At 39.6% G+C, this 17898-nt stretch overlaps 2 protein-coding genes across 2 annotated transcripts in view; one reads left to right on the forward strand and one right to left on the reverse strand.

Annotated features, from left to right (window-relative positions):
• The first annotated feature begins 1421 nt into the window (after positions 1-1421).
• LOC125239517 (actin cytoskeleton-regulatory complex protein pan1-like) lies at positions 1422-2732 on the forward strand. Its single transcript, XM_048147130.1, has one exon. The coding sequence runs from the start codon at positions 1422-1424 to the stop codon at positions 2730-2732; it is 1311 nt and encodes a 436-aa protein (XP_048003087.1).
• A 1919-nt stretch (positions 2733-4651) lies between these two features.
• Positions 4652-17898, reverse strand: part of LOC125239384 (gelsolin, cytoplasmic-like) — a 38879-nt gene continuing 25632 nt past the window's right edge. The window contains exons 14-20 of the mRNA XM_048146952.1: positions 17364-17467; positions 16473-16598; positions 15840-15957; positions 9955-10103; positions 9280-9390; positions 9037-9162; positions 4652-4832 (exon numbers count right to left, since the gene is read on the reverse strand). Of these exons, the coding sequence (XP_048002909.1) occupies positions 4776-4832; positions 9037-9162; positions 9280-9390; positions 9955-10103; positions 15840-15957; positions 16473-16598; positions 17364-17467 (791 nt within the window). The 3' untranslated portion in view covers positions 4652-4775. The remainder of the gene's footprint in view (positions 4833-9036; positions 9163-9279; positions 9391-9954; positions 10104-15839; positions 15958-16472; positions 16599-17363; positions 17468-17898) is intronic.

Genomic DNA, 17898 nt, shown 5'->3' on the forward strand with positions numbered 1-17898 from the left:
TCAACACATCAAAAAGTAAGAGAAAAAAAAAAAATATGCAAAAGACTATTTTGACCAAAATAATATTATAAACGCATACACACATATACAATACATAAATACAATATATATATATACATATATAATACACATGTACAAAGGCAAGTCAAGGTAGCGAGAGGTAATGAGATTTTAAAATATTTTTAAACAAGGGAAGAGATTTCGCGCATCTTACATCCAACGGCAAAGCATTCCACAAACGGACAGCCCGAAAAGTAAAAGAGTTTATGTAGAATTTAGAAGTAGAAGATGGAGGGACAAGGAGAAGTTTTTCAGCACATCTCGTAGAAGACAGATAGCTAAATCGGTTTTTAAGATAAGAAGGTGTAGTGGGAAATACCTATCCAAAAATATATCACACGTTGGGGTTGGAATGAAAAAAAATATCAGCCCCCACTTTACATGTAGGGGGGGTACCCTAATAAAACATTTTTTTCCATTTTTTATTTTTTCACTTTGTTGGCGTGATTGATATACATATTGGTACCAAATTTCAGCTTTCTAGTGCTAACGGTTACTGAGATTATCCGCGGACGGACGGACGGACGGATGGACGGACGGACGGACGGACGGACAGACAGACATGGCGAAACTATAAGGGTTCCTAGTTGACTACGGAACCCTAAAAAACAATGATGCTCGGTTTTTTTTCACATTTCTGAAAAAAAAACAAATGTTATATCTCTATCGTCTATTTGCAAGCCCAGCCCGTACTGAAAAGTCAGTATTTTTTAAAGTGTCATGACTCATCCATGATTCCGCCAGTGTCAAGGTTTTGAAAGGCACGCGCTTTGTGATGAGAATTAGCCGGTGAACCGTATATTTTTCAAATTTGCCGAATCATCGACGAGCCATAACACTTAAAAATTGATTGAAAATGTAGGATTGGTTGACCGTCTATAGTAGTAGGTGGGACTATAAAGTTATGGCCCCACCGACTTAGTTATATTCATAGTTGGGACAACTAATTTTATTTTAATCCTATATATTCATTTCACATTTACATCCGCTTTACCTGATGAGGTTTAAAGCCTTCTTAAACCAATCAGTGTGAATTATCTTCAGTCAGTGGGGTATCCAAAAACAGTGGCCTGTTTCACAATTACAATTATCGCCAACTAAAATTATGATGACATTTCGCCGGTCATTGCCTGTCGCACCCAAGGCAGCCATTTTCCACTGTTAAATAATTTATATTTGATTTTGCTTACCAATACATTGATTATTAGGTATTATTTTAATTTGATTTCCTGCTTTTTTTCTTTTCAGCTTTAAGTATTTTCTCAATAATTGTGGTAGTCGCATATCACAGAAGCACTGGAAAGTTTGCTTACAAAATGCCTGCCTTCTTTTGCGGCTGGAATCGTAGAGTGAAGGATGCGATGCCATTTAAACGCGACCCAGGAGGCCCTGGCAATGCAATACAAGAAACACAGACTGGCCAATGCTGCGCTACAGTGCAACAAACACAAACTTTTCAAGTGCCGGTTGAGTTGATGCAACAAAAGGGAGCGTGTCCAGGCTTGATTCCACAAGGACTACTAGGTGGATTGTTGCCACAACCAGATGCATGTTTGGGTGGATTGATGCCACAACCAGATGCATGTTTGGGCGGATTCATGCCACAACAAGAAGTATGCCCGGGTGGATTAATGCCACAACAACAAGTATGTCCGGGTGGATTAACGCCACAAGTATGTCCGGGTGGATTAACGCCACAACAACAAGTATGTCCAGGTGGATTAATGCCACAACAACAAGTATGTCCGGGTGGATTAACGCAACAACAAGTATGCCCGGGTGGATTAACGCCACAACAAGTATGCCCGGGTGGATTAATGCCACAACAACAAGTATGTCCGGGTGGATTAATGCCACGACAAGGAACATGTTCGGATGGACTCATGCAACAACAAGAGGGTTTGTGCGGGCAAAAGCAACAGCAACAACAACAAGGAGGTCGGTTACTGCAACAGCAAGCAGGTATGGGTGGCTTAATGCAACAGCAAGCAGGATTGGGTGGACTAATAAAGCAATGTCAACAAGGTTTTGGAGGATTAAAGCAAGCGCAACAAGCAGGTTGTCCTGGGTTAGTGCGACCAGGATTCCAGGGTGGATTAGGCAGACCATGTCTACCACAAGTAGGATTCCCATATGGGTTAGGCGGACGGCAACGTGGAATGTGTAGGGGTATGCTACCAGCAGGGTTTCAACCTGGACTGTACGAGTCTGTGCCACAGCAAGCTGAATTGGATGGGTCAATGCAGCCACACCAAGGATTGCAATACGGATTGGATGAACCAATTCAACCACAATTAGGGTTGCAACCTGGAGTGGGGCCACAACAACCAACTGGTTTGGAGTCAATGCAACCGCAATTTCAACGAGGGATGTATGAGCCAGGGCAACCGCAACAAGCTGGGTACCATCGTGGTTTGAATGAACCACTGAACCCACAACAGGCTACATACCAACGTGGATTGAATGAACCACTGAACCCACAACAGGCAGGATACCAACGTGGATTGAATGAACCGCTGAACCCCCAATCAGCTGGAGTCCAACCTGCGTTGGGAGATCCAATGGGGCAACAACAACCAGGATTAAAACATGAAGTCGAGTCACCGCAACCACAAACAGAGTCGCAATCTGGACCGGATGAGTCAAAAAAGAAAAAAAGGAAAGAAAGATAAGAAAGAAAAGAAAAAGAAATCTGATGGATCAAAGCGAGAGAAAAAACAAAAAGAACAACAGGATGAGGCGATACAACAAAAACCAGCAGGATTGGATGCGTCGACGCAACCCCCAAAAACAGGGTTGTCACGTGACAAAGACGGGTCGCAAGCATCAGGGACACAACAAAAAGGGACAGATACGACAAAGAAAAAGTCAAAGACGAAGCGACAAAAAAAACAAACTCGGTTCCAAGAAGTAGAAGAGTCAAGCCAACAAACACCAACAGGGGACAGGTCAAAGCCAAGTCAGAAAAGCGCAATGAGCTCATCAAGGCAACCACAGCACATAGGATTTCAATGTGGATTCGACAAAACGAAACCACTACAACTATGCGAACACGGATTCAACGTAACTCCAGGTAGATATTTTAAATGCCGCAGATGTTGTCGCGAAGATCAGGATTCTGATCAATTCATTCACGAGAGATCGGCAATATTCACTTCTAATGATGGTTCTGATGAAACTACATCAGATTCGGACAGAGTGGTCACATTGCGGCTTCGGAAACGTTACAGTAGAAGCGTTGACAAAACCGCGTACCCAAGAAAACGAATTACAGGTAATTTTCAGTGAGTCTAGTTTTATTTTAGATAAATATTACGTGTTCTTGTAGGTTCCATAATTATGAATAGTATATTTAAAAAAATTTGAAACTGCAACATTTTCTAATTCTTAATAAAAAACGAGGTACCATTACCTCCCTAAGTTTAACGTAGGTATATATACAAATATATTAATATGTTTTAGCTTTAGTAATTCTATTAAATTGTTATTTTTGTTATTGTTAAGAAATAAAATAAATATACTTTACATGTTTTTTATTTGATAGTTCAAAGTCGTTTATCATTATTCTTTATGTTTAAACTAATATAATATCAGAAGCCTAATTTCAATTCCTACCAAAAAATGAGTTAGGTTACAACTGTGACCTAAACACAGACGGCTTGCTACCAAAACGTGGGTTAAGTTAGGTTAGAACTGCGACCCACAGACTGATATCAAAAACTGTGTTAGGTTACGTTATTACTGCAATGACTGGCACACAATAAGCGATCTTCTATTAACCCGAATTTCAATCTATTGTTTTAAATGTCAAGGTCATATTTTCAATGATCAAAATTGACAGGCCGCATACGAGGTGTTAACTAGTAATCAGGTTAGGTTAGAACTGCAACCCACACAGATGGACTGCTACCAAGAAATGGGTTAGGTTAGATCTGACGAACAGTAAGCAAGCCGTTGGGTAGGTTAGGTTAGATATGCGACCTATACACAATCAGCAGTTTGTCTGTGTGTAGGTTTATAACACATCTTTGTTAAATGACATACATAATCTCACAACTACAAACAAATATGAAAGCTAAACACAATACACTTTTTTCTTTGGGCAGTCGTGTAAAAAGTAGGGAGCAGGAAAAATAAGTATTTTTCATCACACCCGCACTTTAAATGTGCTATAGCACGCAGGCGGAGCGTGAGTTATAGAAAAATCGTTCTCCCGAAGTAATAATGAAATTTCTTGTACCGTTCTTAACTTATTTACATCTATTTACATATTTTTCACATTGCGAGTGTGATGAAAAACATTGTGTGTAACTCGGGGAGTATGAATATTACAAACTCGAGTCTTTAATCGCTCCGGCAAGCCGTCGCGATTTAACTTACACTCGTTAGTAAAATTTTTGTATGAAAACGCACCCAAAATCAAATATTGTCTAGGGCCCGTACCAGTTGCAGTCGGCACGTCTATAAAGCCCCTTATAGTTTTTTTTTAATTGGCTAAATACCTGGATGTTATGTCACAATTATCTGTGTTTGGAAATTAAAAAAAAAGAAGACTTTGCCGGCCTTGGCCTGCAAGGTTTGTATGAAATTCCCTTATCTATCAATCGTCCTAGCCGCACCTGCAACGTCATACTTCGCTGCCAATTATAAGGCACATAACATCAATATTTCATACCATGTTTGAGAAAATACTTTTGCTTAAATTACATTAATTTCTATTTGGAGTTTGCGGCCTTGGCTTCATTTTTCAAGTCTTCGTATGAAGTCTGATTCTGTAAAAAATATAAATATGCTTGATAAAAGTGCAAGATAATAGTAGTAATGACGATACAAGTGCGGAAAATAAAGTTCGAAACAAGTGGCGATAAATGAAAATACATTTATATTTGGCCCGACGTTTCGAACATCACCTGTTCGTGGTCACGGGTAGACTCTACCCGTGGTCTCTACCTTAACCCCCTTATTCATAAACGTACTCTAAAGTTATCAAGCCGATAAAGTTCGTTTGTCCCTTTCCGACGTATTGGTGTGATAGAAAAGGACAAACGAACTTTATCGGCTTGATAACTTTAGAGTACATTTATGAATAAGGGGGTAAGTGTTTACGCGATTAACTCCCGTTTAGTTCTAAAATTATGAGTAGGCTTAGGACTTTTTATGGCATACCGTGGTTCTAAATCCATGGAGTCACCATATGAAAAATTTTCAAAGTCAAAGTCAAACAGTATGATGTCACATTAAATATAAATATTTATACATACTGTCACATCGTCACTGAGTTCATTTTAATCGAATGTAGTTGATTTTATCCTAATAGCAGTTTTTTGGTATAGGATTATGATAAAATTTACTAATAAATAACATTATTAGTTAAAATGAACTACGTTTGATTAAAATGAACTAGGTAACGTTGTGACAGTATTTATACATATTTATATTTAATATGACATCATACTGTTGGACTTTGACTTTGACTTCGAAAATTTTTCATATAGCGACTCCACGGTTTTTAGAACCACGGTATGCCATAAAAAGTCCTAAGCCTAATTATGAGTGAAAATCGTGTTAGTTTAAATCAATATAAAATGAAAATACCACCAAAGGGAGTGTTTTAAATCGACACGAGTTACGAATTTCCTTTTAGCACGTGTATCGTATCGTACGACGTTTTTCAGTACAGATTGCCCTCTGAAGTTTCCCACTGAACAGAAATGATCCACTTTGCGCACTAGTACGGGCAAAAACTCTACTCTACTCATGGAAGCCCCGCTAACGAGGGCGATTCGCGCTATCAATAAAGTTGCTCTCGAGATAGACATTTTTACATGCTCCCTGAATGATCTCACAAAGGCCACTATGTTAATTTTAGTTTAGTTTCTTTTTTTTTATATACTGGCAATAACTGTTTTATTGTTTGGTTCGCTTATCTATCGCATTAGGAAAACCTGGCCCCGTAGCCGAATGGCATTTCTCCGACGCCAAACGAAAGCGATACGCCGCTGGCTCTGTCGCGCCAATACGCAAGCGCGATAGAGATAGATATCTACTAGCGCTTCGTTTCGTGAGCGTTTCGTGAGCGATTGTGCCATTCGGCTAGCCACCCTGTAAAGATAGATTTAAGTTGTTATTTACCAATAAAAAAAAAAGCACCATCTGTACCATACCACAGTATAATAAAAAACCGGCCAAGAGCGTGTCGGGCCACGCTCAGTGTAGGGTTCCGTAGTTTTCCGTATTTTTCTCAAAAACTACTGAACCTATCAAGTTCAAAACAATTTTCCTAGAAAGTCTTTATAAAGTTCTACTTTTGTGATTTTTTTCATATTTTTTAAATATATGGTTCAAAAGTTAGGGGGGGGGGGACGCACTTTTTTTTCCTTTAGGAGCGATTATTTCCGAAAATATTAATATTATCAAAAAACGATCTTAGTAAACCCTTATTCATTTTTAAATACCTATCCAACAATATATCACATATTGGGGTTGGAATGAAAAAAAATATCAGCCCCTACTTTACATGTAGGGAGGGTTCCCTAATTAAACATTTTTTTCCATTTTTTATTTTTGCACTTTGTTGGCGTGATTGATATACATATTGGTACCAAATTTCAGCATTCTAGTGCTAACGGTTACTGAGATTATCCGCGGACGGACGGACGGACGGACGGACGGACGGACGGACGGACGGACAGACAGACATGGCGAAACTATAAGGGTGCCTAGTTGACTACGGAACCCTAAAAAGTACTATCGTACTGCATAATGTCTGTACTGCAATATTATTAGTTTCTTAAGTGACTAGTGCATAAAAACCGGCCAAGAGCGTGTCGGGCCACGCTCAGTGTAGGGTTCCGTAGTTTTCCATATTTTTCTCAAAAACTACTGAACCTATCAAGTTCAAAACAATTTTCCTAGAAAGTCTTTATAAAGTTCTCCTTTTGTGATTTTTTTCATATTTTTTAAACATACGGTTCAAAAGTTAGAGGGGGGGGACGCACTTTTTTTTCCTTTAGGAGCGATTATTTCCGAAAATACTAATATTATCAAAAAACCATCTTACTAAACCCTTATTCATTTTTAAATACCTATTCAACAATATATCACACGTTGGGGTTGGAATGAAAAAAAATATCAGCCCCCACTTTACATGTAGGGGGGGTACCCTAATAAAACATTTTTTTCCATTTTTTATTTTTGCACTTTGTCGGCGTGATTGAAATACATATTGGTACCAAATTTCAGCTTTCTAGTGCTAACGGTTACTGAGATTATCCGCGGACGGACGGACGGACGGACGGACGGACGGACGGACGGACGGACGGACGGACGGACGGACGGACGGACGGACGGACAGACAGACATGGCGAAACTATAAGGGTTCCTAGTTGACTACGGAACCCTAAAAAGTGCTGTTTTAAGAATCGAGACAATGGCAAGTTTCATAATAATATAATATAGTACATTACGATACAAGTGCGTAAAAAAGGAAGTTCGAAACGAGTGGCGATAAATTAAAACACGACCGAAGGGAGTGTTTTAAATCGACAGGAGTTACGAATTTCCTTTTCGCACGTGTATCGAACGACGTTTTTCAGTACAGATGAGCCTCCGAAGTTTCGACCTGACATATAATGAACCACTTCTCGAACTAGTGCGTAAAAAAACGACCATCTGTACTGAAAAGAATGTTTTGATCCCCAACTATGTACAGTTGCACACATAACTATTAATATCTACACCCATGTCTGTGTACAATCAAGTTCATAAATATGTGTACATTTCGTCACTTCAACTCGTTGCAACAAGGTGAAAAAGTGTACACATATATTTATGAACACGACTATATAATACATGCAAACGACTAACGAGTCGTGTCATCAGTCATCACGCACGCACACAACGACAACTATGCTCGACATGACCACTTTAGTATTACATGCTCTGAGGGAGTGCCTCAAGGTTGTATATCCGGGCCGGTCTTATACCTTACCTATACTCCCAGACTATACTTCGTTTCTTTTAAGATTAGAATTATCTGTCAAACGGGTAAAGAAAGAAGCAGTGGTCGTAGACCTTCCTTCTTCGATTTCGGCCGATACTGATTTCTTGGAACTTATAACTTATAATACTATGTACATAAGTTCCAAGAAATCAGTATCGGCCGAAATCGAAGAAGGAAGGTCTACGACCACTGCTTCTTTCTTTACCCGTTTGACAGATAATTCTAATCTTAAAAGAAACGAAGTATAGCTCAGGGCCGGAATAAATGGCGTACCAGAAGAGAGGCCTATGCTCAGCAGTGGGCGATAAAGAGCTGATGATGATGATGAATACTCCCAGTCGGTGCGTCCCACTTACAAATAGTGCAAAAAGGACGGCCTGACATTATAGCTTTTTCCCCTCACTAGCTCAAAAACACGTGTTTTGTCCTTTAATACCAGCGGGTAAAAACGCCTTTTATCCACTAGTGGGTAAAGTAATTTGACCTTGAATAAAGTCAAATTAACTGCTTTAAAATTGACAAAGGTAGGTGAATCTAGTAACAAAGATGATTTACCACCTGCGGAACTACTGGAAGCAGTGATAAACGCATTTTTTGCGTTGTAGTTTCCTCGCTATAGTGAGGGGAAAAGTTTTGTGTTACACTCGGGTGCAAATGTATTTCACTTCTCGTGTGTTAAAAAACTCGCAAGTTCAGGATTCTATTCTCGAACCACTCGCTTCGCTCGTGGTTCAACTATAGAATCCTTTCACTTGCTCGTTTTTCAATTCCACACTCGGCGTTAAAATACAACTTTGCCCCCTTGTATAACAAATAACTATTATCACACGACCATGCTTGCCTGCCGAGTCTTGTGCGTGACGTGATCGGCTACTCTTGTTTTTTTCTGCGGCATGGGCTCATGTATGGTCCTGGGTTCGATCCCCGCCGTGGCCTATTTACCCTGGTCTATTATGAGACATGCTATTACTTACATCCCACATATCATCCTCCCAGCTAGGGAACAGTTTCTTGAACACCTTCGGCTCGGAGCCCTGTTTCACCGTCACCACGATGGCAGAGTCCACTGTACGGTCCAATCCATCGTCCGCTATGTATTCCTGTAAAAAAATATGCGTAGGTTTTTTTTTTTAAATGGGCTTAAGTACGATCAAAGACATATGTAAGTAACTCCGTATAGAATTGCTCAGGCCTTACACAAGAGATCATGAACGTACCTCAATGATTTGATTCCGGGCGGATTTGACGCGCTCAGGGATGTTCTTTCCCTGCCACAGATACAACTCTTCGCCGGTGTCCAGAACATAGATTCCGTCGTCTGAGAGATCCTGAAAAGTCATATATTTACTATAGTAGTAAATACTTTATTGCACAGAACAAAAATTAAATAAATAAAAAAATAAAATAAATATTGGGGACACCTTACATAGATCAACTTAGCCCCAAACTAAGCAAAGCTTGTACTATGGGTTCTAAGCGACGATATACATACTTAAATACATAAATACATACTTATATACATACATCGGGGTTTGGGGGCGGGAATGATTTTCACTAGCCCAGAAAAGGTGAAAACGATGAACAAAAGTCATTACTATAACATTTCTAGGTACATTTGGAGCCAGATACATAGTTTAATCTATATTTCAGTAATTCAAGTTACTATAAACAGAATTATAAATACACGAATTCATTCCCGCTCCCAAAACCCCGATGTATGCTTATATACATAGAAAACATCCATGACTCAGGAAGAAATATCTGTGCTCATCACACAAATAAATGCCCTTACCGAGCCGGGAGAGTGACATAGGCTACTTTTTGTCTCTTTCTAACGCGAGCGAAGCCACGGGCAAAAGCTAGTAATAATAATTAAAGAGAGTAAAAGTAACCTCTTGCTTATAATCCAGGGGCAGCTCCTCAAACTTGATTTTCCCGGTGACAGACACACTGACAGTTGTCAGAGTCGTTGGTGACGTCACGCGCCTGTTCACTTCCAAGGTCCAACCTGATGGGTCCTCCTTTTCTTCTCCGATACCTCCTACAAAAAATAGTACATTGTGCAACAAGGGGAGGAAGTTGAATATTACTAACGAGAGTAAGTTAAATCGCGACAGCTTGCCGGAGCGATTTAAAGACTGGAGTTAGTAATATTCATACTCCCCGAGTTAGACCGTTTTCACATTATCCAATCCGATATCGGATGTCGGAAGAATTTCAATAGAAAAAATCCAAGATGGCGCCTGTAATGTATGAGATATCGGTCCGACATCCGATATCGGATCGGATAGTGAAAACGCACTTACACACAATGTTTTTCATCACACTCGCAATGTAAAAATTTTGTAAATAGATGTGAAAAAGTTAAGTACGGTACAAGAAATTTCATTATTCCCTTGGGAGAACGATTTTTCTATAACTCACGGTCCGCCTGCGTGCAATAGCACATTTAAAGTGCGGGTGTGAAGAAAAGAGAGAATTTATTTTGAGATATTTAAGTTCATAGCTCGGCGATGAACTAACTCGCTCGCGCTATTGCGTCTCTTGAAAAATGAAAAAAAAAAAAATGAAAAAAGTTTATTATATAAATTAACAATTACAGAAAATCGCGACCCTGTGTCCTGAGCTAGGAAACCCTGTGTTACAGGACGCAGTTTCATCGCACTAGTGCCTTAACCTATATTATAAAACTATACAATTCGTAGAGCGAGTTGCATAAGGAAGTACAAAGAGCTTACAAATAACATTTTTTTATTTTTTGTGTAACGTAATATATTTAAATTAAAATAATTTGGTATCAACACTGAGCTGCGTGTACGTACGAGTATTTACTTGAATGTACGGGTATGTATGTGTTAGTGTGTGAGAGATTTATACTATAATATGAATATGATATGAGGATATTAATAATAAATTAAGATGAGATAATAAATTAAGATGAGAAGATAGATATTTATATAGCTATACTTATAAATTGGCGTCATTAAACAATATTAAATAACATAAATAAAATAAAATATATACTTAGCTTGCCACATACAGAAGAAGTTCAGTGTCTTGGTAATCTAGCTGGGAAAGCCACTTGGTAAGATACCGTTTGCTAGGTGGTCTATTTGTAGAATCAAGTTTGCAAAAGGATTTCATAACTAGTGGACAAATAAAGGGGTGAAATCTATGGGCAAATTTTGTGCGTGTTTTGGGGTTTTCCAGCGCTGACGGCGTCTTGTATCTGCTTCAAAGACCTTATCATGCAGTTTTCCGTAATTATACATAATTTTTCGGAAATACAGCTGACGAACCGAGAGAACATTTGCATCTGCGTAAAGCTCTTTTGTGCTGTATCTAGACGGTTTACGGTAAATAACCTTAAGGAGAGAACGTTGGGCTCTTTCTAGGCCGATAAGATGGGTCTTTGCCGCCCCTCCCCAAGCTGAATTACAATAGCATAGGATGGATTCACAAAGAGCGAAGTAGACTGTCCTCAAAAGTTCGGGATAGGCAAAATTTCTTAATGTGCGAAAGACAAACATGAGCTTACGGACTCGAGTTTTAAGTGACTCGATGTGCTGCCGCCAAGTCAGGTGAGAATCAAGCAATACACCAAGGTATCGTATGGTATTGGAACGTTCCAAGAAGCTACCGTTGTTGTGAGTGGGAGATCCGAGCAACGTGCTCTGCGGTCTAACCGTAATGTAAAATCCGTCATGCGGTTGGCCTCTGGAATCGATCGAAAAACACAGATATTTCGTCTTCTGCATATTTAATGTTAACAAATTGGAGTCGAGCCAATCCATCACTAGTTTCAAGTTAAGCTCCGCCGTCCTCTGAACCTCTGGCCAGCTTTTTCCACGTACCAAAATAGCTGTATCATCGGCAAACGAGATAGTTGTAGCGTTTGTTAGCTTAAGGTTACACAAACCGTTAATATATGTCAAAAACAGAGTAGGGCCGAGTACACTCCCTGGGGGACCCCGAAAACCACGTTAGCGAATTCACTAGTGTGTTCTTCCACCCGGACACACTGCTTACGATCTCGTAAGTAGGATTCAAACCACTTGAGCGCAAGTCCCCTAATGCCAAGGCCCTCAAGTTTAGCCAATAGGATCGGAATCGAAACAGTATCGAAGGCCTTGGCAAGGTCCAAAAATATTCCTATGCACTTTTCACTTCTATCCAGAGAATCTACTATTTTACTAACAAGTAAGTCGACAGCTTGTTCAGTTGATCTTTTTTGTCTAAAACCAAATTGGTTAGGCGACAAGCTGCCATTGCGCTCGAGAAACGACAGCAATTGTGCATTAATAATTTTTTCAATGAGTTTACCAATTATACTAAGCAAGGAAATTGGCCTATAGTTAGTGACTTGTTCTTTACAGCCCGCCTTGTAAATCGGTGTTAAAGAAGCTAGCTTGAGAAGACTTGGGAAGGTTGCAGAAGTTATGCTTAGATTACACAAATAAGTGATAGGCTGGGTGACGCTAGTTATAGTCATTTTTAATACGTCTGGTGTGATGCCGTCTAGTCCCGGGGAGCTACCAGCTTTTAGTTGTCTAATAAGAGAGGAAACCTCATCGGTGTCTGTTGGTCGAAGAAAAAATGACGAAACCGGAGAACTTTCACTCTTGTGCATTTTGGCCAAGTGTGCTTCATTTACGCCCATTGCATTAAGCGTCACCTCTGCTAAATTCTTGCCGACAGAACTAAAATACGCATTTATTCTATTTAACGAAATTTTGGGGTCAGTGTCAAGTTTGAGGAGCTCAGAAACCGGGGAGCGGGTGGGTGTAATATTGCATGCCGATTTTACCGTCTTCCATGTTTTTTTTGCATCAAGGCGAGCTTCTAAAAGCTCTCGCTGGTGATGTTTAGCTTTCACTTGTTTTAAAATATCAGCACAAGTGTTCCTATATTTTTTGTATTGTGTTTGAATGACCTCGTCGTGAGGGTTTTTAGTTGCCTGTTGATGCAATTTACTTCTTTTCCGTATACACTTTAAGAGCCCGGGAGTAATCCATTGTTTATTCCATTGACACGGGAGCGACTGTCTTTTGTTTGTGTCTACCACCGATAACTAATCGGTTACTTGCTTTTGGTAGGACCAGTGCAATCAACTGAATGACTGGATGAGTGAATGAATGATATTACCACAGATTACTAACAGTCCTCATACATTTGAATGGGATTCGACGCGTCGCTAATGGACGCAGTTTCATAAGAAATGCAGAACGCGAATTAATGAGACTCAGCGATTGTTAATATACCTAGATGTCTAAAGAGCTCTCAAAAATGATCCCACGAATATTGTGCCACGGTAGGCGGGGCCTAAAAATTGTGCCACGGAGCTTGTCAGTGCGCTAATGGCGGCCAGTCGGAACAGTCGTAGTACGGCATATTTAGAATATATGTTTACAAAAAGATTATGTCGTACTGTTTTGTAATATCATGTGCTAGTCGTTCCAACAAATACGAAGAAAAATATGGGATTAAGTTTCATGTGTAATTTGGCGAGGATCATAATTATTTCGATTTATTTTGTACGAGCTACTTTTGTATGGGGATGATGTTATGCAATTTTTTAAATAGCCATTGATATTTAAAAACTTTCATTTTTGTATAATTTTATTAATATCGCGCGACCATGTTTGCCTGCCTACTGTGCGGCCGACATAGGCCAGTAAACAGTAAACGTGTCAGTGGCATAGTAGTTCGATTATTTTGATCACAGACCTTGTGTCACCGGCATAGTGGTTTAAATGGCCAATCTGAACACATTCGTGGACACGTATGGTATAGCATACGCGTAGTCATTTGTTTCCTTTGGTCTATGACAGATGACGTCACTAAGTGTCCCTAAACGTGTTAATTTAGAAAGTTGCAGAATAGAAATAGACGTGACGTCCGGTGTCAGTACGGCGTATTATGATCTTGGAACCACTTTTCGGCTGGCATTTTGTTTGAAAGTAGTGTTCTATGTTATTTTCTTTCGGTGGCGACATCTAAGTAATTACATATTTAAGGGCCGGTTTTTTAGTCGCCAGATAAATATATCTACCAGATAAAGTTATCACTATCCTTTTCATCACACTTATAAATTACAGTGACAGCTGACATTTATCTGACAGATATTATTTATCTGGCGATTGAAAAACCTGACCAGCCCTGAAAAGGTAAAATTTATAAAATGAAAGCCTACGTTTAACACCTGTTAACAATAGATGGCAACTGACAACAACCTGAACGTGACTGTACATTGATATACAGATATAAATTGAATTTATCTAGCCATAAAAATACTTATTATAGCGGCATACGTGTACGACATAATTATTATTTTCATATGTAGGTTGTTACTTCATAACAACAAATTAATTATGTAGTTATTTTTTAATATGCATAAAATTAAAATTATTTCTGCTTGGTTCTTTAATGTATGAGATAAACCCATCCTTTTTCGTGTCAAATTTTAGTCAAATATGAACCGCGAATTCTTAGCTGCCAGTACGTACAGCAAGAAGGTTATTAGCCGAATAAAATCGCTGATTGGTAGTTAGTGACATTATATGCATTTCAGCTACACTTATCTGTGTGCATTAGTATAAAAGAGATGACTATTGTTTTGTTTACCAGTTTTGATTACAGGGCCTGTAAACGTATTGTCTTGTGTAAATGTAGGCGTAATTGTGTATGTGTGCTAAACGGTGCCAAGAATTTGAACGGTAATGTTCTTAAAAGCGGCTTCCATGTTTATCTTACTTCGTTGATGAGACTCGAGTCGACGAGCCTAGTCGACGCCCGGCTCAACAGATGCTTCACTTCCTAGCAAAACGACAAGTACCCACGCTTTATTTAACTAAACTTTAGTAGTAGTAGTAGTAGTAGTAGTAGTAGTAGTAGTAGTAGTAGTAAACACTTTATTGTACAGAACAAATTACATGTACAGAAAATAATTATAACGGTTATGTACAAAGGCGAGCTTATCCCTTATCACTTTATAGAGGTCGCGGTGATGAAATGAACTATCAACCCAAATAGTACGTGCTGCGCGACCACACAGGCGGGCCCGTAGCGTAGGGCCACTTGTGCGTTCGTACGCACGGCTAGCGGGTAGGTACTTAACGCGCGACCTTAAGCGAGTGACGGAAGCTTGGGTGCGTAGCCGAATGGCACAAACGCTCACGAAACGCTCGTAAATATCTATCTCTAACGCTCTTGCATATTGGCCTGACAGAGCCAGACTACCTTTCGCGGCGTTTCGTTTTCGTTTAGCGTTGCAGAAATGCCATTCGGCTACGGCACCCGTCCCGTAGCCGGATGGCAAATATAAACTGGCTCTGTCGCGCCAATACGCAAGAGCGATAGAGATAGATAGCTACGAAAGAGATATTATCGTGAGCGTTTCGTGAGCGATTGTGCATTCGGCTACACACACTGAACTTACTTAATGCGTCCCAGAACTGGTCAGGTTCCTCCCCTTGCTCCACCTCCTGGTATTACTTGCCTAACTTGCCTTCATCTGGCTTCTTCGCGCAGCTGGCGCCGTATTCCGTATTCAAACTGAATGAGTGGATGAATGAAATGAATGAATGGATGAGTGAATGTAGTGAATGAATGAATGAATGAACGAATGACAGAATTACTGAAATGAATGAAATCGTGAATGATTGAATGGATTAAAGAAATGAATGAAATCGTGAATGATTGAATGGATTAAAGAAATGAATGAATGAGTGAATGAATAAATGAATAACAGAATGGATGAATGAATGAATTATCTTACTCAGAGCGTCCCAGAACTGGTCAGGTTCCTCTCCTTGCTCTACCTCCAGGTATTCCTTGCCTTCAGCCAACTTCTGCGCGCATCTGGCACCGAATTCACGCTCTAGTGGAAAAGCGTCCTAAAAATAAGAAATAATAGTTATTTTCAGTTCATAGGTATGGTGTTTTTTTGATGCACTGCTAATTGTAAGGCCTGAGTTTCGGCGCTGAGTTAAAAGCGTGCACGAGGGCTTTACACATTTAGTTAAAAAAGTGTTTTGTCCTTTTCTCACAAGTACATAAGTCAACATGACAGAAAGGGACAAAACACCGCTTAAAAAAAACACTTATTAAAAACGAAAAACTTAATAATGTATAAATAAAATGTATAGCAATACATATGTACTAAGACTCCTTAACTCAAATAATCTTTTTAATTTAAGATTTAAGAAGAAGAAGAAGGCATTAAGTCCGCCATTTGTACAATTTTATGTCGTGCAATAAAGTCTAAATAAATAAAAATAAATAAAATAAATGTTTCTTAGAAATAAACAAATAATAACTAATCAGTTCAGTAACTTTATTATGAATAAGGGGTTAGACTTGATAGGTATGTCTTTGGGACTTTCAAGAAACAAAAAGGTAAAAAGCTTACCTTTCCATACCAGCAGTAGACGGTATCTCTCGTCTCCAGGGCAAAAACGCCATCATCCTGGAAAGTATCCAGACTCTCGAACACTTGCACGAATCTCGTGTCCACGCCTTCCGTCGTCCCTTGCGCCTGGGGATGGCAAAACGGTAAATAACAAAAAAATATACTAAGTACAAACACAGTCTGGGTTTTTTTAAAGCGGTAAAAATAAGGTAGGCCTTTAGGCCTAAGAAGCGCTGGCTGGACGTCGTGACAGTGGACATGGAACAGAACAATCTCTCACCTCTGACCCCGTAGCCGAATGGCATTTCTCCGACGCGAAACGAAAACGAAACGCCGCGAAAGTTAGTCTTTCTCTGTCGCGCCAATCCGCAAGAGCGATAGAGATAGATATCTACTAGCGTTTCGTTTCGTGAGCGTTACGTGAGCGTTTTGCCATTCGGCTACGCACCCAGGATGTAGAAGACCGGGCGAAGTGGAGAAGTCTTAGCAGGAAAGCGGACCTTGGCACTAGGCCAAGAAAACGCTAGGTTGAAGAAGGTAACGGTAAAAAAGTAATCTACTGGAGCCGGCGTAGTCCCATGGCTCCAAAATAAATACAGATACAAAAAAATCTAGTGTAGATCTGATATTGGATGCAGGACCGATGTCCGATATCCTAGGTATATGTCAAAGGCTCTCTGACATTTTTTGCCTTTGACATTTTTCCCAGAGCCGATATCGGATCGGATAATGTGAATACGCTCTTAGGATAGACAACGCACTTGTCACATCTCTAGAATTACAAGAATCCATATTCTACGGAGACTGTTCATCATCAGACAGACCTTGTGCTTATTTGCCACCTATATTTAAAAAAAAGGTATAAAGGATGGGTAATGAATAATGCCTCACCCTGAAAAGCCGATAATCTGAGTCTTCGTCATCGAAAGTTCTTTTACCGGAGTCGATAAGAGCATAGTCAAATTCTTTACCTCCGTATAATATGCTTAAATTGCCTGAAAAAAATATATTTAAGAATCAGTAACACCGATCATTTGAGAAGGGTCCGCATGCTTCATTTCATGTGCAATAAGTTTTTTCGTAAAAATTTCATTTTGGCACAAGCTTTTATCGCCGATTGTACTTTTCTCTCAACAGTCATCTACTGCTCTCCGAGACGTTTCTATAAACCCCTTACTCGATGGGGATACGACATTTCATTACAGAGTTGCTTTGATTTAATTACAGAGAGACAACGGGACAGGTGATCACAGGTGAATGTAAATAAAAGCTAGTAAGGATAACTGTCAACATTTTTGTTGAATTTCAAATGGAAAGGAATACAAGGTGCTCGCGAGGAACCCGCATAACTTGAACCACGCGTTTCTGAGGCCGAAAGAAATAAAAAATATTTTTTTTTTTACTTTTTTGGACGTATTTTCACATA

This window comes from Leguminivora glycinivorella, chromosome 25 (assembly GCF_023078275.1).
Source record: "Leguminivora glycinivorella isolate SPB_JAAS2020 chromosome 25, LegGlyc_1.1, whole genome shotgun sequence".
In the NCBI taxonomy this organism is placed as follows: domain Eukaryota; kingdom Metazoa; phylum Arthropoda; class Insecta; order Lepidoptera; family Tortricidae; genus Leguminivora; species Leguminivora glycinivorella.

What these genes read in the sequence shown, in the direction of transcription:
- LOC125239517 (XM_048147130.1), top strand. Translation starts at nt 1,422, where the DNA reads ATGCCATTTAAACGCGACCCAGGAGGCCCTGGCAATGCAATACAAGAA.